The 24,867-nt window shown below is 42.4% G+C and overlaps 1 protein-coding gene across 10 annotated transcripts in view; it reads right to left on the minus strand.

Annotated features, from left to right (window-relative positions):
- The window catches only part of kmt2ca (lysine (K)-specific methyltransferase 2Ca), a 308,052-nt gene that overhangs the window by 277,512 nt on the left and 5,673 nt on the right, over positions 1 to 24,867 (minus strand). For all 10 annotated transcript variants that reach the window (XM_060922565.1, XM_060922568.1, XM_060922566.1 and 7 more), the window contains exon 2: positions 4,630 to 4,762. In XM_060922565.1, coding sequence (XP_060778548.1) covers positions 4,630 to 4,762 — 133 coding nt within the window. The remainder of the gene's footprint in view (positions 1 to 4,629; positions 4,763 to 24,867) is intronic.

Consider the following 24,867-nt stretch of genomic DNA (forward strand, 5'->3'; position numbering starts at 1 on the left):
TTGATCCCAGTTCTGCCTTTGATCATAAAATTCTCCTCGACAGATTAGTGTCTGTTGGCATCATTGGCACCCCTCCAACCTGGTTTAAATCACATCTCTCTAGTTGTACACAGTTTGTTCAATTAAAACAGTGATTCTCAAACTGTGGTACGCGTACCACTAGTGGTACGCGGGCCCCATTCTAGTGGTACGCCAAAGAATCACTTAATTAAATATAAATAAAATAAAAAAACGTGAAATACTATCTATAATATCCGAATGGATGAAAATATCTTATCAACCGATGACAAGAAAATGAAAGGAGATACAAATTAAGTTAATAATTTTAAAAAGTTTGCAAGTGCTTCTGGGTAGCCATACGTAGCGTACGTACGCATTCCCGCCGGTTCCGCTGACAGACGGTTATCCGCCATTGGTAGACTAGGCTGTGATGGGAAAAGGTGGAGGTGGCTTTGCTAATTATGACGAGTACGATAAAATTACTGTCGTGGCTTAAATCCGCGAATGCGAGCGTGGATCAGGGGAGAGGGAGCACTGAAGAGGACACTGAAGTGTGTGAGCCGAGCGCAGATGCTAACGACAGTGGCAAAACCAGCCCCAGAACTGCTAGCAAACGGCAGAAACCAGTGAGGAGGAAGTATGACGAAAAACACATAAAACTGGGATTCATTTGGAGTGGGACAAAGGAGCTGCCCAGGCCGCAGTGTGTTGTATGCGGCGACGTTCTGAGCAATGAGTCCATGAAACCATCGCATCTCAAATGGCATCTTACAACCAAACACACAGCACTAAAGGACAAACCAGTGGATTTTTTTTTTTATGAAAGCGTGATGAACTGAAGCAGTCCAAGTCCATCATTCTGTCCTATGGTACATTTGTAGCCAAAGCACAGGAAGCTTCATATCGTGCCAGCCTCCTGATCGCCAGAGCCGGTAAGCCGCACACAATCGGGGAACTGCTGTGTTTACCATTAGCCAAAGAGATGACAATATTAAATATACTTGTTAAATAAAACCTCCGCCTTGTTTTTAATGAATACTTAGGCCTACTACGCTACTGTATTTTAATGTTGGTCATTATGGTGGTACTTGGAGAGCAAAGTATTTTCTGAGGTGGTACTTGGTGAAAAAAGTTTGAGAACCACTGAATTAAAACATTTCAGATCACAGTCTTGCCCAGTTATAAGCGGTGTTCCTCAAGGCTCTGTTTTAGGCCCTCTTCTATTTATTATTTATCTTCTGCCTCCAGGCCACATTTTTAAGAAATTTGTTCTTCGGTACCACTATTGGGGCGGCACGGTGGTTAGCACTGTTGCCTCACAGCGAGAAGGTTCTGGGTTCAAGCCCAGGGAGCCTTTCTGTGTAGAGTCTGCATGTTCTCCCCATGTCAGTGTGGGTTTCTCCCCACAGTCCAAAGACATGCAATAAGGCTAACTGACCACTCTAAACTACCCATAGGTGTGAATGGAACCCAGCCATCATTTGGTGCCCGTCCCAAGCCTGGAACTGTGACAGGAAGAGAATCCGGTGTATCTAATTAATATGACATGTCAAGATACAAGGCAGCAACCCCACACATAAGTGGGACAAGCTGGAACAAGAAAAAGAGGAGCAGCTCTTCAGTTCCACCGTTATGCTGACGACACCCAGCTCTACCCGTCTATCAAGCCAAATTCCAGTGTTCCTCACCTCATAGCACTACTATTCTTATACATCCCTTGGTAACATCTCGCACTGATTCCTGCAACTCCATCCTCTCTGGTCTTCCTTACAAATCTCCATAAAGGTCAAGTGGTTTGGAACTCAGCTGGCTGTATCATCACCAGAACCGCTTCAGGAGAACGTATTACTCCTGTCCTCCAGCAGCTTCACTGGCTTCCTGTTAAATACCGTATCGACTACAAGGTCCTGCTTCTCACTTTTAAGGCGCTTCACAACCCTCTCCGACTTTCTTCACATCAGCACACCTTGTCGTACTCTTAGATCCTCGCCTTCCATCCATCTCGTTTGACTATCTTGGGGTTTCGAGCCTTCAGTCGTGTTGCCCCTCACCTCTGGAACCCTCTTCCGCGCGGCACCTTTTCAGACTTGTCAGTTCGGTCTGATTTCAGCCCTAATGACTTCTGTAACTGGATTTTATTCCTTGTTGGATTGTCGTGACTGTGTTTGATTTTGATTGTGCTGTATGGTGTCAAACAAAATGCATTATTATTACAACCCCGATTCCAAAAAAGTTGGGACAAAGTACAAATTGTAAATAAAAACAGAATGCAATAATTTACAAATCTCAAAAACTGATATTGTATTCACAATAGAACATAGACAACACATCAAATCTCGAAAGTGAGACATTTTGAAATTTCATGCCAAATATTGGCTCATTTGAAATTTCATGACAGCAACACATCTCAAAAAAGTTGGGACAGGGGCAATAAGAGGCTGGAAAAGTTAAAGGTACAAAAAAGGAACAGCTGGAGGAACAAATTGCAACTCATTAGGTCAACTGGCAATAGGTCATTAACATGACTGGGTATAAAAAGAGCATCTTGGAGTGGCAGCGGCTCTCAGAAGTAAAGATGGGAAGAGGATCACCAATCCCCCTAATTCTGCGCCGACAAATAGTGGAGCAATATCAGAAAGGAGTTCGACAGTGTAAAATTGCAGAGAGTTTGAACATATCATCATCTACAGTGCATAATATCATCAAAAGATTCAGAAAATCTGGAAGAATCTCTGTGCGTAAGGGTCAAGGCCGGAAAACCAAACCGGGTGCCCGTGATCTTCGGGCCCTTAGACGGCACTGCATCACATACAGGCATGCTTCTGTATTGGAAATCACAAAATGGGCTCAGGAATATTTCCAGAGAACATTATCTGTGAACACAATTCACCGTGCCATCCGCCGTTGCCAGCTAAAACTCTATAGTTCAAAGAAGAAGCCGTATCTAAACATGATCCAGAAGCGCAGACGTCTTCTCTGGGCCAAAGCTCATTTAAAATGGACTGTGGCAAAGTGGAAAACTGTTCTGTGGTCAGACGAATCAAAATTTGAAGTTCTTTATGGAAATCAGGGACGCCGTGTCATTCGGACTAAAGAGGAGAAGGACGACCCAAGTTGTTATCAGCGCTCAGTTCAGAAGCCTGCATCTCTGATGGTATGGGGTTGCATTAGTGCATGTGGCATGGGCAGCTTACACATCTGGAAAGACACCATCAATGCTGAAAGGTATATCCAGGTTCTAGAGCAACATATGCTCCCATCCAGACGACGTCTCTTTCAGGGAAGACCTTGCATTTTCCAACATGACAATGCCAAACCACATACTGCATCAATTACAGCATCATGGCAGCGTAGAAGAAGGGTCCGGGTACTGAACTGGCCAGCCTGCAGTCCAGATCTTTCACCCATAGAAAACATTTGGCGCATCATAAAACGGAAGATACGACAAAAAAGACCTAAGACAGTTGAGCAACTAGAATCCTACATTAGACAAGAATGGGTTAACATTCCTCTCCCTAAACTTGAGCAACTGGTCTCCTCAGTCCCCAGACGTTTACAGACTGTTGTAAAGAGAAAAGGGGATGTCTCACAGTGGTAAACATGACCTTGTCCCAACTTTTTTGAGATGTGTTGTTGTCATGAAATTTAAAATCACCTAATTTTTCTCTTTAAATGATACATTTTCTCAGTTTAAACATTTGATATGTCATCTATGTTCTATTCTGAATAAAATATGGAATTTTGAAACTTCCACATCATTGCATTCCGTTTTTATTTACAATTTGTACTTTGTCCCAACTTTTTTGGAATCGGGGTTGTATTGCTACTTCCGACTTCTCAAATTTTGGACTTGTACGAAACACGGTAAAAATTTCTAACCAATCCGATTGAAGAATTCACAAAAGGAGCCGTCTTCCATCTCGGATGTTCCACAACATTAAATCTAACCGCAAAATGTTTAAAAAGAGTGATGCGTTATTGATTAATTCATGAAACCTTATAATGACTGGTAAATGCCGTGGCATAAGTGGAGCACCAAGTGCCATGTGTTCCTCCGCTCTTAATCCCGCACTCTGGCTGAAGCAGAGGCATGTGGCAGTGGTGCACATGGAGAGGCGAGGGGAAAGGCCTCCTCTTCCCGACATGTTGCTCAATACGCTGCACAGCGGAAAGCAGAAAATTGCGGCTAATTGGGAGTAGAAAGGGAGTGCAGGGATTTTTCCCCATCCTCCTCTTTCCTCTGTGCACTAATGACATCAGCAGGTCGCGAGGCTGCATCGGGCCGGGTCTCAGCCTCCCTCCCCTTCCCATCACCCCCCTGCTCAATTACCACTGCTGCTCAGCCCCTGCTTTCCTCCTCCCCCTCATTCTCTCTGACCTCGCTGAACCTCTCGCTCTCTCTCTCTCACACACACAGCTCTTTGTCACGTGCCCTCTGCTTTGTATACAATCTTTTTTTCAACCCCCAGCAGAACAAACACGTTCCCCATCACTGCTATTCATCAAAAAAAAAAAAAAAACCTCTTACTCTCCTCAGATATAAAACCACAGAAATGTGACTCAGCTCACTGTGTGTGTGTGTGTGTGTGTGTGTGTGTGTGTGTGTGTGTGTGTCTGTCTCTCACTAACCTAGTTTTGGCTTTCCCAGTGGTCGAGGCTGACGAGCCGGCCGAGTCCTCAGACACGGAGCGCTGGAAGAGTGGCGACAGTGTCTGAGGGAAGTCCTCCTCCTCCTCCTCGTCTACGTCCAGCTCCATGGCTTCTGTTCACCACCACGGAGGAAAGAAAAAAAAAAGAAAATTACATTCATGGCACTGTTCCAAAGACTACAATTAGGAGACTCGAGTGAAAAAAAAACAGTAAGAAATGTGGATTCACCAGTTTGTTTTAAAATGCCAAATTGCGGAGAATGTACGTATAATTTCTGCCAGGCAGAGGGGGAGGGGAAAATGAAACAAAAACCACGTAATACAACCCCTGGCAAAAAGTATGGAATCACCAGTCTTGGATGAGCACTCATTCACACGTTTTATTCTGTAGAACAAACTGAGATCACAAACATAATAGTCATTCCAAAGTGCACCTTCTTGGCCTTCAGAAACACTAAAATAAACGAAGAAAAGACATTGTGATAGTCAGCAAATGTCACTTTTATAGACCAAGCACAGGGAAAAAAATATGGAATCACTCAATTTTGAGGAAAAAAATATGGAATCACTCAATTTTGAGGAAAAAAATATGGAATCACTCAATTTTCAGGTAGAAAATACGGACTCGCCCAGTCAATTTCCTTTCCCTAGATTGACACCTGCCTCAGCCCATGTTTACATTAGACCGTATCAGCGGATCATCAGATTAACGTTTTTAAAACGATTCACGTGCACACAGCAACACCAATACACGGATACGCTCGGCTCCGCAGGCATCCTGCGCTCCAAATCACTCCGCCCTGAACAGCGAGTGCCCTCTGGAGGGTGCGCACTCCGGCCCTGCGCAGCTCACAGAGCGCGCGAGTGAAGTGCACGAGCCGTGATTCAGGACTGAGCCGCTGTGCGTGTGATCCCAGCGCAGATCACTTACCACTTGCAAGTGGAAGGATGGCAAGCCTAAAGACAATCATAACTACACAATGGGCAGTATTTGCATCAGTATTTGCAGTATTTTCATACTTTTATACTCTTTAATGAAAGGTGATACAAGGCGGAAGTCCGCGCCGTTTTTCAGCAGTCGCGTCACATGACCAACGCCAGTGAATCAGGAAGGTGGATGTCACAGTGACGTTGTCCAATGACGACGCCAGCTAGAGCTCAGCACAGCGTATCCGCGTATTCTCAATGTTTACACAGCACCGGAGCTGACACGATCTGGATTGAATACGTGGACCCTGGCGGATTCCCGTTTCCCGGCGTTTCCAGGCGGTTTAATGTAAACGGACAGTGCATCCGCGAAGAAAACGAGACAGATACGGTCTAATGTAAACGTAGCCTCAGATTAGATCTGCTCGTTAGTCTGCAGTTAGAAACAGCGCAGTTATTGCACCTTGGAGGGCTGCTGGACCAAGTGGATTGGCAAGAATCATGGCTCCAACAAGAGAGATGTCTCTTGAAACAAAAGAGAGGATTGCCAAACTTCTTAAAGAAGGTAACTCTTCACGCATGGTTGCCAAAGATGTGGGCTGTTCACAGTCAGCTGTATCTAAGGTGGGGTTTACATTAGACCGTATCAGCGGATCATCAGATTAACGTTTTTAAAACGATTAGTGTGCACACAGCAACACCAATACACGATTTGCATGCACACAGCAACGCCAATACACGGATACGCTCGGCTCCGCAGGCATCCTGCGCTCCAAATCACTCCGCCCTGAACAGCGAGTGCCCTCTGGAGGGTGCGCACTCCGGCCCTGCGCAGCTCACAGAGCGCGCGAGTGAAGCGCACGAGCAGTGATTCGGGACTGAGCCGCTGTGTGTGAGATCCCAGCGCAGATCACTTACCACTTGCAAGTGGAAGGATGGCAAGCCTAAAGACAATCATAACTACACAATGGGCAGTATTTGCATCAGTATTTGCAGTATTTTCATACTTTTATACTCTTTAATGAAAGGTGATACAAGGCGGAAGTCCGCGCCGTTTTTCAGCAGTCGCGTCACATGACCAACGCCAGCGAATCAGGAAGGTGGATGTCACAGTGACGTTGTCCAATGAGACGCCAGCTAGAGCTCAGCACAGCATATCCGCGTATTCTCAATGTTTACACAGCACCGGACCAGACACGATCTGGATTGAATACGTGGACGCTGGCGGATTCCCGTTTCCCGGCGTTTTAATGTAAACAGACAGTGGATCCGCGAAGAAAACGAGACAGATACGGTCTAATGTAAACTTGGCCTAAGATATGGACCAAGTACAACAGCATGGGAAGGTTTTTAAAGCCAAGCGTACTGGTAGACCAAGGAAGACATCAAAGCGTCAAGACAAAAAACTTAAGGCCATACGTCTTGAAAACCAAAAAAGGACAACAAAACAAATGAAGCATAAATGGGAGGAAGCTGGAGTCGATGTACAAGTATGTGACCGAACCGTGAGAAATCGCCTAAAGGAAATGGGATTTTCATATAGGAAAGCTAAAAGAAAACCAGCATTGACACCTAAACAGAAAAGAACAAGACTACAATGGGCTAAGGAGAAGCAATCATGGACTGTGGATGACTGGATGGAAGTTATCTTCAGTGATGAATCACGAATCTGCATTGGACAAGGTGATGATGCTGGAACTTTTGTTTGGTGCCGTTCCAGTGAGATTTATGAAGAGGACTGGCTGAAGAAAACATCCAAATTTCCACAATCCTTGATGATATGGGGCTGCATGTCAGGCAAAGGCACTGGGGAGATGGCTGTGGTTACTTCTTCAATAAATGCACAGGTTTACATTGACATTTTGGACAGTTTTCTTATCCCTTCAATTGAAAAGATGTTTGGGGATGATGAAATAATTTTCCAAGATGACAATGCATCGTGCCATAGAGCAAAAACTGTGAAAGCATTCCTTGGTGAAAGACACATCCAGTCAATGTCATGGCCTGCAAATAGTCCAGATCTCAACCCAATAGAAAACTTGTGGTGGAAATTGAAAAAAAAAAGGTCCACGACAAGGCTCCGGCCTGCAAAGCTGATCTGGCAACTGCAATCAATCAAAGAGAGTTGGCACCAGATTGATGAAGAATACTGTTCGTCACTCATCAAGTCCATGCCTAAGAGACCGCAAGCTGTTATAAAAGGCAGAGGTGGTGCAACTAAGTACTAGTGATGTGTTTTGAATGTTCTTTTGTTTGTCTGTTTTTCATGATTCCATATTTTTTCCTCAGAATTGAGTGATTCCATATTTTTTTCCCTGTGCTTGGTCTATAAAAGTAACATTTACTGACTTCCACAATGCTTTTTCTTCATTTCTTTTAGTGTTTCTGAAGGCCAAGAAGGTGCACTTTGGAATGACTTTATTATTGTATCATGTTTGTGATCCGAGTTTGTTCTGCAGAATAAAACGGGTGAATGAGTGCTCATCCAAGACTGGTGATTCCATACTTCTTGCCAGGGGTTGTACTACATAACACTGTTTTCTCTTTATTTGTGGCAGCAGTAGTATTATGTCAAGATGTTCATTTTTTTCTCTCAAATATCTGACTTGTCCTCAAAATGAGGACTGCTCAAAGACTGACGATCCCAAAGTCCTGCTGTTAATTATTGTTTTGACTCTGTCAAAATCGAATGCAACTCAAAAATTATAATTACCTCAAAACGGCAACTTATTACCGCAAACTCTAACCTGCCTCAAAATGCTGATGTATTACTTCAAAATATTGACTTTTTGCTTCAACTGCAAACTTATTACTTCAACATGCAGACATATTACCTCAAATCCTAACTTACCTCAAAATGCCAATGCACTACCTCAAATCCTACCTTACCTCAAAATGCCAACGTATTACCTCAAATCCTAGCGTATTACTTCAAATCCCAACTTACTTCAAAATGCCGATGCATTACTTCAACTCTCAGCTTACCTTAAAATGCAGATGTATTGCCTCAAATCCCAACTTGCCTCAAAATGCAGATGCATCACCCCAAATCCTAACTTACCTCAAAATGCAGATGTATTACCTCAGATCCCAACTTGCCGCAAGATACTGATGCATGACCTCAAATCCTAACTTGCCTCAAAATGCCAATGCATTACAACAAATCACAACTTACCTCAAAATGCAGATGTATTACCTCAGATCCCAACTTGCTGCAAGATTCTGATGCATGACCTCAAATCCTAACTTGCCTCAAAATGCTAATGCATTAAAACAAATCACAACTTACCTCAAAATGCAGATGTATCACTACAAATCCTAACTTGCCTCAAAATGTCAATGCATTACCTCAAATCCTAACTTGCCTCAAAATGCCAATGCATTACCTCAAATCCCAACTTGCCTCAAAATGCCAATGCATTACCTCAAATCCTAACTTGCCTCAAAATGCCAATGCATTACCTCAAATCCCAACTTGCCTCAAAATGCCAATGCATTACCTCAAATCCTAACTTGCCTCAAAATGCCAATGCATTACCTCAAATCCTAACTTACCTCAAAATGCCAATGCATTATCTCAAATCCCAACTTGCCTCAAAATGCCAATGCATTACCTCAAATCCTAACTTGCCTCAAAATGCCAATGCATTACCTCAAATCCCAACTTGCCTCAAAATGCCAATGCATTACCTCAAATCCTAACTTGCCTCAAAATGCCAATGCATTACCTCAAATCCCAACTTGCCTCAAAATGCCAATGCATTACCTCAAATCCCAACTTGCCTCAAAATGCCAATGCATTACCTCAAATCCTAACTTGCCTCAAAATGCCAATGCATTACCTCAAATCCCAACTTGCCTCAAAATGCCAATGCATTACCTCAAATCCTAACTTGCCTCAAAATGCCAATGCATTACCTCAAATCCTAACTTACCTCAAAATGCCAATGCATTATCTCAAATCCCAACTTGCCTCAAAATGCCAATGCATTATCTCAAATCCCAACTTGCCTCAAAATGCCAATGCATTACCTCAAATCCTAATTTACCTCAAAATGCCAATGCATTATCTCAAATCCCAACTTGCCTCAAAATGCTGGTGTATTACCTCAAATCCTACCTTAACTCAAAAATGCCAATGCCTCAAATTCTAACTTGCCTCAAAATGCCAATGTACTGTAATACCTCAAATTCTAACTTGCCTCAAAATGCCAACATATTACCTCAAATCCTAACTTGCCTCAACATACTGACTTCTTACTTCAAATGCAAACTAATTACCTCAAAAGGCTGGCTTATTACTTCATATGTTGACTTACTGTTTGATCAAAATTTCAAATTATCTTGAAATTCTACGAGGTTTTATCTAAAAAAAAAAAAAGACTTCTCAAAATTCTGATTGATCACCTGAAAACAGATTTAGAGACTGGTGAGGGAAAGATGCCGACAGCTGCTTTAATGCAAGCTGCTGTTTATAGCTGCTTTAATGTAAGTGAGAACAAAAACTAACTTATTTCATGAACCATCCATGACACTAAATGGAACTATAAACGGAAAAAAGTATGTCGCGTCATTCTTTAATAAACAGAACATTTTAACTGCTGACAAACTGCTGCGGGGAATAAAACACCACTGAACCGCCGATTACTGGAAGATAATCAACTCCATTTAGCTTGAGTTTTCATAACGCCAGCCCTGAGCAGATTCCTTTCCTTTATCAGCGCACTGAGCGTTTCAGCCCTTCCCCACGTCTCACACCTGCTGTACATCATTAACTGTACACTCATCAGCATGTGCTGTGCTGAAGGGAGCCACGGCTCTGCTGGATCATCCCCCACGGAGGTTTTATACACCACGAGGCTCAAATCCCTCATCTGAAATCGTTCAGTTCTGACACTGAAACAAGGGAGCGGAGATGCAAATCGATGAAATTACAGACCGCAGACTGGACGACCGAAACATCATCATCATCATTCGCTCCACTGTCAATCTATCCATCACGCAAATGAAGAGGAGAAACCGCACGAGGGCTCGCTCGCTCCAGGTGTGTGTGGCACAGGTCCAATTTCAGCTCAAATAAATCTGACATTATAATGAGGGTCAGTGTGTCATGGTACACCAGGATGGGCAGATGAGGGCATCAGGTCTCTCTCACACACGCACGCACGCGATACATCAGCCTGTCTAACCACAGCATGATCTCATTTCACCAAATATGGAAGAAGCGGACACAGAGGTGCTCACAGACCCTGAACCGCGTGCTCTTACTGAAACCAGCACCACTACAGCTGGCTGCACATCAACCTCACCTTTCACTGTGTTCAATTATTATCATTATTCTTTTCATTTCTATCATCAATTTAGTTAAAACATAAATCAAAATTCCATGTACATATACGAATTGTGAATTTTTCTTTAAAAAAAAAAAAAAAAAGCACACATTCCACTCCCTCCAGAAGCTTCCGAGTGGAAGTCACATGACACCTTAATGAGTTTTTTTTTAAATTATTATTAAAAACTCAAGTGGAAGTCACATGACACCTTAATGAGTTTTTTTTAATTATTATTAAAAACTCAAGTGGAAGTCACATGACACCTTAATGAGTTTTTTTTATTAAAAACTCGAGTGGAAGTCACATGACACCTGAATGAGTTTTTTTTTAATTAAAAATGAGTGGAAGTCACATGACACCTTAGAGGTTTTTTTTAATTAAAAATTCGAGTGGAAGTCACATGACACCTTACTGAGTTTTTTTAAATTAAAAACTCGAGTGGAAGTCACATGACACCTTAATGAGTTTTTTTTTAAATTATTATTAAAAACTCAAGTGGAAGTCACATGACACCTTAAAGAGGGTTTTTAAAAATTATTATTATTATTAAAAACTCGAGTGGAAGTCACATGACACCTGAATGAGGTTTTTTTTTTTTAATTAAAAACTCGAGTGGAAGTCACATGACACCTTAATGAGGGTTTTTTAAAATTATTATTAAAAACTCAAGTGGAAGTCACATGACACCTTAAAGAGGGTTTTTTAAAATTATTATTATTATTAAAAACTCGAGTGGAAGTCACATGACACCTGAATGAGGTTTTTTTTTTTTTAATTAAAAACTCGAGTGGAAGTCACATGACACCTTAATGAGGGTTTTTTAAAAGTATTATTAAAAACTCAAGTGGAAGTCACATGACACCTTAATGAGGGTTTTTTAAAATTCTTCTTATTATTATTATTATTAAAAACTCGAGTGGAAGTCACATGACACCTTAATGAGGGTTTTTTTATTATTAAAAACGCGAGTGGAAGTCACATGACACCTTAATGAGGTTTATTATTTTTAATTTTAATATTTAATTATAAACAAAAATATTAAACAATCAATAATCATAATTTACAATCTATAAAAATAAACCGTCGTAATATATGTAACATCCATGTTGACGAAAAGATAGAAAATATTTCTTGACATACAAACTTTACAAAAGTTTAAGACCCCTGCATGATGCAATCAATTTAAGACTTAATTAGCTCAAATCACTAAACTAAATGTTAACCAAACTAAAATATAAAGGGATGGGTACGATATCACAAAAATATCACGACCTCAAGAGCTACAAACAAACTGCAGGAAAAACATGTGCACTGCAAATGTGCGGGTTTTTTTTTTAAACCTTGCAAAAGCGCCTCATAATTTTAATTAATTAAATAAGATTTGCACTGAAAATGAGGGAAAACTGCATTTAAAAATAAATAAATAACTAAATAAATAAACCACAAAAGTGGAACTCCAGGTCAAAGTTTCAAGACAAAATGATGAGATTAAATGAGCTGCTTCTAGTGAGTGAGTGTTTATTATTAAAACGTTAATCAGGATAACCGGTGATCTCTCAGACACATGTGCAGGGACTAAGGGCTGGGCGATATGAGATTTTTTTTCACAGTCCGGTTTCCATCAAATCCTGCGCTCCGATTGACTGGCGAGCAGGTCTGTATGCTACGGTACGGACCCCGGTTACAGACCTCTGGCGAGTCGTTCGTTCACAGCAACAACAAACATAGTAGCATTTTTTGTTAACATTTATCTTTTTTTATTATAATATCAAAAATCTTATAAATGTTTGCCAGCATTTCTCAGGAGAATAGCATTAATTTTACAGCATGGATAGCGATAACGACAGTGTTCACAGCGAAAGCGAGTTTTACTACCCTGAGGAAGAAGAAATAAAAGAAAACATTTCAGGAGAAAGCTAAAAACCTCTAACTTGCTAACGCCGAGCAAAAACATGTCTGAATCCTGAATGACTCCTATTTGTATAAATAGGGGACGACATAGGCGGCAAAATGTAGTTTTTTTCCTGCCATGGAAGTGCACTTGTATACCGAGGAGGAAGCCATTTGCATTACAGCCGTGAATGAGGATTCAAAATAGCGGCTCGGCTCGGTTTTCCCTTTCGGGCGCTCTCGTTTTCTGTTAGAATTTGGTAAAGAAAAAAATAAATATATTATTTACCAGCTTAAGGTCGGTCCGTATGGTGAAATACCGTGACCTCGGCCCAGAGGGCCTCGCTCAGTACTTTCAACACCTCGGTCACGGTATTTCACCATACGGACCTCGCGATAAATAAATGTCAGAATACATGTTTGCGAGATCATGATCGTAACAATATTTTTATTCAATTGTTTTTCAATGTTTATATGGAAACGGTTACAAACTGATGAAGTATCGGATAGAAAAGTTAAATCAATCTTCGATATGCTTATTACGAAATTTCTTTTGATGTAAATATAAAATTACTGTATTATTGTATCCTGTATTGCTGGGAGTCAATATTTTGTGATATTGTATCATAGAATTGTGATATTGTATCATGTGATATTGTATCATAGAATTGTGATATTGTATCATGTATCATAGAAATACCTTTGAGAATTCAGTAATAATAATAATAATAATGAGTGGCTTTTTTTCATGGTATATCAGATATATTCCATTCAGCTAGCACAATACTGAACGAGTCAAAGACGAGTAGCTGAATGGAATATATCGGACATACCACGAAAAAAAGCCACTCATTATTATTATAATAATAATAATAATAATAATAATAATAATACATACACACACTTCATATCAGCATTCTCGCAGGCCAACGCTAGCTTACCCGTGACTCGGTGCTGTTAGCACGGCAGTGCAGTTACCTTCCAGCCAGTGTAGTGTTAGCGAAGGCCAATGTTAGTGCAGTCAAGCTGAATATTATTATTATTCCTCCGTAATTTCCTTAGTTACTTTTTAAATCCACAACACACAACGGCGCGGCCTGGCAGCCAAAATTCTCTCAAAATCCTCTGTATTTAACGAGGCAAACCTGGCAGCCATGTTGTTTTACATCTCCGACGTGCCTCTTTTCCAGTTTTTTGATGTCCGTTGGTATGCTCTTCTCTTGTAAATATGCGTGAAGAGTATCTAATGAAGTTTTGGTCGCCTTTCGGGTGTTCAGCGCGTCATTAGTTTCAGTTTATTTTTTTTAGTGCTCAATTACAGCATAGCTAATCCTAGCAGTAGCACTGGATTAGCCTCGTCTTCCCTCTCTCTCCCAGCCGACAAAGAAATGATCGTGCGTGGGCGCAGCAGGAAAGTTTTGGTCATTGGAGCTTCGCATGAGCTTCGACACGTGACGTCGTGTTGTCTTGACAATAGGGATGGCGAAAACTAAAAAAAATCTTGACCGACCACCGAGCCTCATTAGCCGGTTAAAGCCGGTTAACCTATGAGTTTAAAATTCTACAATTGGAATTATTAGAATCTATTCTAAATCTAACCGCGAGCATCCGCACATTCAGTCCCAGTCGCTGCCCTCCACTCACATTACCTTTTCTACAGCGCGAAACATTTAGTCAAACGCGGCACTGATGTCGAGGGGTTTGTAATACAGCCATTGGGAATGGGATAGCTGGAGCTGAGCTGATTAGCCGCTAAGCTAATATAGCAACTGTCTGATGCTAAGTAACATCAGTGAGGAACCAGGTTTTAGTTCAGATCTTGTGTATTATTATTATTATTATTACGTTGACATTAATATTCACCAGACTAATCAACCATCGACTTCATTCATGCGCCGTGTTCTTGTTTCTTTGATAGTCAAGAATTTCCTTGATGTTACGTACCTGGTTAACATCGTAGTAAAATGTAATCCAACACTGAGACTTTTCTTTCGCCGAGTGGCAGCTGTCTTCAACTGGGGCGGGAGGGCGGGACATGACTGAATGGGTGTTTCTGATTTGTCAGCTGTTGTCCTTACACCGCATGGCATGCCCCAAGCATTTACAACACAGAATTCCAGGTTCTCCGCTCCAAAATCGGCAGCTTCAAAACGACTGATTTTTTTTTTAACCGACAACCAAAAACAAAAATTAACCGGTTGACGTTGATTCGGTCAACCATCGGTCAAATGGTCATCGGTTAACATCCCTACTTTACAACGTGCAATACTGTTACAATACTGCACGCTCGTTCTCCGTTGTGGAGAGCGGCGTAATACATAAAGGATAAGCGATATGATAATCTCGCATGCCATCAATAAACCCACTAGAAGGGAACAGAACACATTTTTACTCCATGGAAAAAGTGTCCCGTGTGTATAATAGCCATCATTATTCCGTCACATCTGTAATTGTGACCCGATTTATCACCAGACTGATATTATACGGTCCTTAATCTCCGAATGCTCCTGAGTGATTTTTGAGATGTTCTTCATCTTGTATTTTCCTAAAAACAGCCTTCAGCAGCTTGTGCACAAGTGTGAAGGGGTTTTAAAAAAAAAAAAAAACCCACACACCACGTTGTTGTTTTCCCCAACACACCAGCGACCGTGACCTTTGGATCAGCCTGAGGAGGAATGAAACCAGGTTCTCTTGTGGCAGATTTGCCCGTCCAGCTCTTGTTAAACGCTGTGTGAAAAGGTGCGATGTTGTTTTTTCCCCCTGATGCTTCAAAGAGCATTGGTGTCAGGAGCGTGACAGAAAGCCACAGGTGCGTGATGCGGCGCTCGGATCTCTCCAGCGTGAGGCTGGGTGTGAAGATCGCGCTGCGGCGTCGGCTCTGTGACGGGTCACGCTTAACACCGCAGCAGAACGCACGCCTCTGCTTTCACGATCGTCAAAACAAAACAACACAAAAGCACAGCGTACCAGCATCCGTTACTTCAGCACGAGCAGGGTTTGGGCCTGGTTACCATGGTAACACACATGCGTGATGGTAAAAATGTTTAACCTGAGGTTAATTATGCTAACTAAATCATTTGCGCTGCGTCACATGACCGCACGACCCATGTCATGCAGGCGCAATTGTTGACGTTATTTTTTCCTTAAGTCACGGCCTCGGAACAAGTCTTTGGGGAGGAAAAAAAAAAAAAAAGAGTTCTGGTCCATTAGATTGATCGCATCTTGTGAATCATTTTATAGACACACCCCTAACTCAGGATGGGAATCGAGAACCGGTTCTGGATTGTCTGATCCGTCGGAAATCGGAATCGTATGCCTCTGAAGTTAGTTACTGATGCCTTAAGTGAAACTCGACATCTACGCCACTGGAGACGTGCGATAAGAAGCAGTCATGGCGGAGACGAGCACGCGGTACAAAATGTGGCTTTGAGTGATGCACGGATCAGAGGTCCATGTGATTGGTCACAAGCGCCAACCGGCAAAAATGTGTGCTAAGCAAAACACCTGGACACGACCCACAAAAAAAACGGCAACTTTAGCCCATATAACAATGGCATCCATTTGGCTGTCCATTACTAGAGATAACGACGGTTTCATTAGGAGGCGCAGACACGCAGATGGGCCGCGACGCCCGCACCAGAGCGACAGTTGACTTGCTAACTTTAGGACTGCAGTTGTGATGAACAGTTTTGCACTCAAGTTTCCATCAGTGAAGAGTTTATAACATCAACGAAACCGACTTCATGTTAAAGTGCATATCGCGGGTAAATTCAGGAGCGAGATCAATGTAATTCTCCTATTTTATATTAAACTTGGGTCAAATATCGGTCACATTCTGCGCAATTTTTTTCCCTTGCGCAATACCAGAAAAATTCAGTTGAAATCGAGTCATTTGGAGGCGAATTGGTCCGCCTCTGAAAAAACTTGGCATTTGGATTTCCCGGCAAACGTTGATTTTCATGACGTCGCGTGCGGGACGCCTCCTTCTGAATCCTACGTCAGCGCTGGTTTGTTTATGAGAAAACGACCTGGTGGTTTTCTGCAAATTTCTTCAACGTTATCGCGTAATTATTAAAATGGTTAACAGATGTATCGTAGGAGGGTGTACAGTAGCAACACCAATCATGATGGGATTAGTACTCATCGTTTCCCAAAAGACCGGACAATGAGAGAGAAATGGGAGCGCTTGGTCTACACAGGCTGTGCACTGAAACCGTGCAAAGCTCCCGCAGCCTGCTGGTGCTTCCGCAGGTGACGTCACGAATCTGGCTCCAGACTCCCTTGGGATTTTTCCAGACGCGTTTTGTTATTTTATTTTTTTCTGCTGTAGACAGACGGCCTTGTGCAAAATTACCCTTCTGGATGAGTGTGTAAAGGGACATAAAAATACGAAATTGGTCCAGAATACGCACTTTAAAACTGTTATCACGTTGCCTGTAATCACCCAAATGAGGATGGGTTCCCTTTTGAGTCTGGTTCCTCTCGAGGTTTCTTCCTCATGTCGTCTGAGGGAGTTTTTCCTTGCCACCGTCGCCACAGGGATAAAATTAGCTCATGTTTTAAAGTCATTTAAATTCTGTAAAGCTGCTTTGCGACAATTTCTACTGTTAACAAGAGCTATAAAAATAAACTTGACTTGACCGAGTCGCCCGCAGTGGTGGCACGACCGGTCCGGCCGAGCCGCCACGGAATATCTGGCCTTGTGAGCCTTGCACAGTAAGGTAAGACAAGTGATGTCGTGCCCCCATCGTGTTGTCTCTCTGAACCTCCAGACCTGATGCCAAGTGGTGCACAAAAGTGCCACAGACCTGACAGGTACGGAAGTTGCCCCGCAGTAACAACTGACTTGCTGAGTGATGCCATCCGTTGGCCATTTGAGTGGCTCTTCCGCGTGCCATCTGGTGGTGCGCCATTGACCCTGTTGGGTTCATCTGCCACACTGCACCGAAAAGCGCCCTGTTCCCAGCGCTTTACTGGTGACGTACTATTTAACCCAGGCAAATGCGACCACTCCGGGTCAGAGCGGACCTGGGAGCAATGGTGATTAAGGAGTAACTCCACTTTCCCTGATACTCAAGTCCTCCCGGACCGGAGACTCACCACTGGCTGCAGTTTTAAGTCACGCCCAGGATGAAACATCCATACATCCATATCACAGAAGGAGGAGATAACGTTTTCTTAACAAGTATACACCGATCAGTCATAACATCATAACCACTGAGCGGTGGGTGTACAAGTGAATAATGATTATTTCATTACAGTGGCACCTGTCAAGCGGTGGGATATATTAGACAGCAAGAGAAGAGAACCGTTGGTTCTTGAAGTCGATGTGTTGGAAGCAGGAAAAATGGGCAAGCGTCAGGATCCACTAGCTCGTTGGATAGTTGACAGTTTCGGTCATGTAAGCACCGGAAAAGATTTACTAGCAAACAGATCCAAAATGAAGGCAGTGGTGGAGTGAGGCGCAGACAGGAGATTGGAGGGAATACGATACTCGCAGTCCAAAAACACAAACGCGATACAGAATACAAGGCTTGGTAACTTTAGACGGAGGGTACAGAGCAGATACTTCAAAGCCTGTGTGTTACTCAGAGTCCTGACACAGTACTCTGTACAAGTCTTAGGCACATGCAGCAGAATGCTGGAGAGCAAAAATGCCTTAAAAAAATAATAAAACTAAATGTTTCAACAGAAAAAAAAATACTAGAAACGGTAAGCCATAATAAATGAAACAAAGTCAATATTTGGTGTGAGACGACCCTTTGATCTCATCTCATCATCTCTAGCCGCTTTATCCTTCTACAGGGTCGCAGGCAAGCTGGAGCCTATCCCAGCTGACTACGGGCGAAAGGCGGGGTACACCCTGGACAAGTCGCCAGGTCATCACAGGGCTGACACATAGACACAGACAACCATTCACACTCACATTCACACCTACGGTCAATTTAGAGTCACCAGTTAACCTAACCTGCATGTCTTTGGACTGTGGGGGAAACCGGAGCACCCGGAGGAAACCCACGCAGACATGGGGAGAACATGCAAACTCCACAGTAGAGCCCTGCACTCCCGCGGGTGTCCCGCGGGACCCGCCGCAAAGCAGTGCGGCGCGGGACAAATTTTGAAAGCTCACTGCGGGCGCGGGCGGGACCGGAACTGCACATATGCGGGCGGGAGCGGGAGTGCACATATGCGGCGCGGGTGGGAGCGGTGATAAGCTGCAGTCCTGCTAACTAAAAACGTGCTTGAAATAAAGTTTATAAATTATTAATTTATGTCTATCATATATAATTTGTGCTGGATATTTTATTTGGCATTAATAACATTTTAAGATACCTAAATTTACAGAGAAAGTCAGATTGCCGGATTGAGTGAGAAATGGCATCTTAAACTTGCCATTGATCACCTTAAGGGGAAATTCTTTGATCACTCGAATGACTCGCAGTTCACACCCAGCTAGCAAGAGAACCATGAGTGAGTTGATTTACTTGTTGCGTTAGTCTACAACTTTAATCAGAGAGACAGGTTACACAGTGACGGTAGGCTTGACTCAATGCTATCCCAGAAATCCTTCCTGTAATATGCAAATTTGGCTGTCCAATCAGAGGCGGCCAAATTTGCATATTACAGGAAGGATTTCTGGGATAGCATTGAGTCAAGCCTACCGTCACTGTGTAACATGTCTCTCTGATTAAAGTTGTAGACTAACGCAAGCAGTAAATCAATTCATTTCTTTTACCAGCTTTGCTTTGCAATAAAAAAAATAAAAAAAAACACAACACACATTGGTACAAAGCCAACCCATTCACTTTTTTATGCTGATCAGAGAATTACAATGGTTTCTCATGTGATAAAAATGTGTGATTTGCGATTAAATATTTTAATCATTTGACAGCACTAATTATTATTATTAGAGATACTACATGCTGAATTCAGAAATAAGGTAAACAATAACAAACGTGAGCTGTCGATATTTATGCTCAAATCCACTCAAAGTAGTGGGCGGGGCACCATCACGCTGTGTCAAGACAAGAACTTTCCTGAGAAATAACGAGAACGTCTGCATCATGCGGGATTTGCGGGCGGGAGCGGGACAAAATATGGCAGGCGCGGGCGGGAGCGGGACTGAAAATCATAATTTTTTTGTGGGCGCGGGCGGGAGTGGGACTGCACAATGCGGGCGGGAGCGGGACTGAAAAATCCAACCCGCGCAGACCTCTACTCCACAGAGAAAGACCCTCGCCGGCCACAGGGCTCGAACCCGGACCTTCTTGCTGTGAGGCGACAGCGCTAACCACTACATCACCGTGTCGCCCCACCCTTTGATTTAAAAAATAAAATAAATAGTAGTTTTAGGTCCAGTGAGTGCAGTTTTATGCGGAAATGAGCTGTAGGTTTTATTGAGCATCTTCCAGAACCAGCCACAGTTCTTCTGGACACTTTGACTGTCACACTCGCTTCTTCATTTTGTACCAAAACCCAGCAGCCTTCATTATAGCCTTTCAGAGCTTGTTTGTTTACTGCCATTAGTCAAACGTAAGGATCTGTAGGATATATATATATATGTTATTTCCCAGCTGGGAGGGCCGTATGGTGAAATACCGTGGCCGAGGTGTTGAAAGTACTGAGCGAGGCCCTCTGGGCCAAGGTCAGTATTCAAGGCCGAGGTCACGGTATTTCACCATGCGGCCCGACCTTAAGCTGGTAAATAATATATTTATTTTTTTCTTTACCAAATTCTAACAGAAAACGAGAGCGCCCGAAAGGGAAAACCGAGCCGAGCCGCTATTTTGAATCCTCATTCACGGCTGTAATGCAAATGGCTTCCTCCTCGGTATACAAGTGCACTTCCATGGCAGGAAAAAAAACTACATTTTGCCGCCTATGTAGTCCCCTATTTATACAAATAGGAGTCATTCAGGATTCAGCCATGTTTTTGCTCGGCGTTAGCAAGTTAGAGGTTTTTAGCTTTCTCCTGAAATGTTTTCTTTTATTTCTTCTTCCTCAGGGTAGTAAAACTCGCTTTCGCTGTGAACACTGTCGTTATCGCTATCCATGCTGTAAAATTAATGCTATTCTCCTGAGAAATGCTGGCAAACATTTATACGATTTTTGCTAATCTTATAAATAAATCTTATTTAAAAAAAAAAGATAAATGTTGACAAAAAATTCTACTATGTTTGTTGTTGTTGTGAACGAGCGAGTCGCCAGAGGTCCGTAATCACCAGCCAATCAGAGCGCAGGATTTGGACCGCGAAAAAAATAATTTGACTTATTAATTTGTGCTTGTTTTTCTTTTACAAAATGTTTTATGATTTTTTTTAATTATATTATTTCATGTCGAGTTTAGAATTTAGTTAATTTAGAATTTAAATAATTATCCAGAATTTACTTAGAATTATCGAGAACAATTTGTTGTTGCTCTCACATGTCTCAGTAACATATAGCCAATACTTTTTTCCCCATCAATATTAGCTCACTACAAAACGCTGCAGCTAATCCAGATTTAATACAAATAATAAAACGCCAAAGATATTTAATCAGTCAGTCTTTTTAATGGAAAACAGGCTTTTTAATGCTGTACGAAGGAAACGGTGAATGACAGACTGAAGCGCTTTTATGTGGCAAGTGCTTCAGATCGCTCTGATTCATTTACATGCACTTATGACTCAGAACACACACACACACACACACACACACACACACACACGCGAACTCATCTGTCCTTACTTAAAGATGCACTGAATTTTCAGTAACAAAACATTTTTAGGCAAACGTACACAAACCTGACTTTCAGTTTTAGTAAAATAGAACACTAGAACTTTCCACTGCCTCTATTTTCACCCTGCAAGTCATTTATCGTAATGCGAATCGTGCGTTTTTACTGTGGAACGCTGCGCTTTGTAGATGTTAAGCCACATTCCAACTAAACAAGTTTAAAACGTGTTTGATCAGAATGAGAAAAAAAAAAAGCCTGGACGATAATTATTTTCACTACGCGAGATGGCCGTTTCACGTAACCCGGAGTGTACACAATCTCGGACCATTTCGGAACGCTCGTACCATCCACTTTTCCTTTTACAGAGGGTCTGGATGATAAAAACGTCTCCAAACCAATCACAATCCCAGCGACGGGGATTTTCCAGAAGAGTAAATACTTTTATTAATGCAAGATGAGAATATTTGATTTGAGATGCGGATCATGACGACGGCGGGAGGTTTTAAAAGTCCCTGGGTATGAAATCTCAAAACAGTTTACAGTCTGGATCAGAAACCGGATCAACAGATGTGGGGAAGCCATGGCCTAATGGTTAGAGAAGCAGCTTTAGGACCAAAAGGTTGCTGGTTTGATTCCCTGGACCAGCAGGAATGGTTGAAGTGCCCTTGAGCAAGGCACCTAACCCCTAACTGCTCTCCTGGGCTGCTCTGGATAAGAGTATCCACTAAATGCCCTGAATGTAACGTTTTGGCATCTTGTGGACAGATGTACATCCCCGATTCCAAAAAAGTTGGGACAAAGTACTAGGGGTCGACCGATAATCAGCCTGGCCGATATATCGGGCCGATATTCTGCATTTTTAGGGTTATCGGTATCGGCCATAATTTCCACCGATATACCGATAACATGCCTTTTTGCAGCCATTTCATTCCTAGCGCGACTGTCACTGCACGTCCTTTCCTGCACTCGCCTCTCTGAGTTCAAGAGCACGGTCCCGCCCACCACAACATCTGATTTGTTTGGCACAAGAGATATAGCCAATCAATCAACACGCGTAGCTAAACGCTGTGAACTGTTTCAAGGCGGCCGTACGGGCACTCGGGCAGAAGCGGCACAAGAGATATAGCCAATCGACACGTGTAGCTAAACGCTGTGAACTGTTTCAAGGTGGCCGTATGGGCACTCGGGCAGAAGCGGCACAAGAGATATAGCCAATCGACATGTGTAGCTAAACACTGTGAACTGTTTCAAGGCGGCCATACGGGCACTCGGGCAGAAGCAGATCCCACTTCAAGGTAAGGACACGCTGCTTTTGCCGCAATAAGTCATAAACACACAAGGTGCAAAAGCGCAACATCATTATATGTTTACATTCTTCATCTACTACTCGTTAAAATTGTCCATTTGCATCTGTGTAGCCAGGCAAACTTAGCTTACGGAAGGAAGCACTTGAATTAGCCTACAACCAACTAGTCTCGCTGAAACTACATGTAATGTTGTCCATAGTAAGCAGTCCCCAGCATAACGTAGGCTGCAGTCATTTTTAAATCCCCGTCTGGAAACGTTGTGAATGTGTCAGTAGTTCTACTCGAACAGTAGAATGACAGCCATACAGAGAGGTGGTCAAGGGAAGATGAAATAAAGCGTAGTGTTTGTGTTCTGTAGGCTAGCGCAAGTCTACTGGCTATTTGTTATGGTGATGAGTAAACTTCATGACGTGACTCGTGCTCAAAAAGCGCATTGCACTTGTATATGTTAGGTAACTTTATAAAGCGCTATTTGAACATTTAAACACGCCAGGTGTGATATGGTGCTAGCAGGCTGTGTAATACTGTAGGGAGTTTGTCAGGACGCTTGTTGTGGGCTCAGTAATTAATTGTGTCGTGGATGCACACTTGCTTGGATAAACGGTAATGAACGAAATACATCAATTAAACTCTTGACTTAAATGTTCTTATGCTACTCCACATTGCACTGTAATGTACTCCACTAGTATTTATAATTCTTGCGCAAGTGATTCTCCTCGCTAGCGCTTCTGATTCGGAAAGCGATATACTCTTAAAGGAGCAGAGCCGTGTCCGCCCCCTCACTCCGACTTCCGTTCTCTGAACAGACTCTTAAAGGAGCAGCCGCTCCTTTTAACCAGAGCTTTTAACACTCCGTTCTCACTTTCTCTATCCAGAATCCAGAGTGTATTTTTATTTATTTTCCACTGAAAATGGTGAGCTGTAATATAGTAGGGAGTGATTTATTTTTTTTATTTTTGAATATTTATTTTATTTTATTTCTCATTTTATTCTAACTAATGTTTGACTTTATTGTACAAATGCTGCTGGCATCTCCCTGCACAAAATTTCATGTTCAATTTTACAATTAAACATACATTTCATGGATATGAAGGTCTGTGTCAGTGTGTGCTATGTTTAATTTCATGTGAATTATAATGTTTACATTTATCAGTTGCACATATCGGTTATCGGCATCCCAATTCCATAATAATCGGTATCGGTATCGGCCCTGAAAAAAACATATCGGTCGATCCCTACAAAGTACAAATTGTAAATAAAAACGGAATGCAATGATGTGGAAGTTTCAAAATTCCATATTTTATTCAGAATAGAACATAGATGACATATCAAATGTTTAAACTGAGAAAATGTATCATTTAAAGAGAAAAATTAGGTGATTTTAAATTTCATGACAACACCACATCTCAAAAAAGTTGGGACAAGGCCATGTTTGCCACTGTGAGACATCCCCTTTTCTCTTTACAACAGTCTGTAAACGTCTGGGGACTGAGGAGACAAGTTGCTCAAGTGTAGGGATAGGAATGTTAACCCATTCTTGTCTAATGTAGGATTCTAGTTGCTCAACTGTCTTAGGTCTTTTTTGTCGTATCTTCCGTTTTATGATGCGCCAAATGTTTTCTATGGGTGAAAGATCTGGACTGCAGGCTGGCCAGTTCAGTACCCGGACCCTTCTTCTACGCAGCCATGATGCTGTAATTGATGCAGTATGTGGTTTGGCATTGTCATGTTGGAAAATGCAAGGTCTTCCCTGAAAGAGACGTCGTCTGGATGGGAGCATATGTTGCTCTAGAACCTGGATATACCTTTCAGCATTGATGGTGTCTTTCCAGATGTGTAAGCTGCCCATGCCACACGCACTAATGCAACCCCATACCATCAGAGATGCAGGCTTCTGAACTGAGCGCTGATAACAACTCGGGTCGTCCTTCTCCTCTTTAGTCCGAATGACACGGCGTCCCTGATTTCCATAAAGAACTTCACATTTTGATTCGTCTGACCACAGAACAGTTTTCCACTTTGCCACAGTCCATTTTAAATGAGCC

Source organism: Neoarius graeffei, chromosome 5 (genome assembly GCF_027579695.1).
Source record: "Neoarius graeffei isolate fNeoGra1 chromosome 5, fNeoGra1.pri, whole genome shotgun sequence".
NCBI lineage: Eukaryota > Metazoa > Chordata > Actinopteri > Siluriformes > Ariidae > Neoarius > Neoarius graeffei.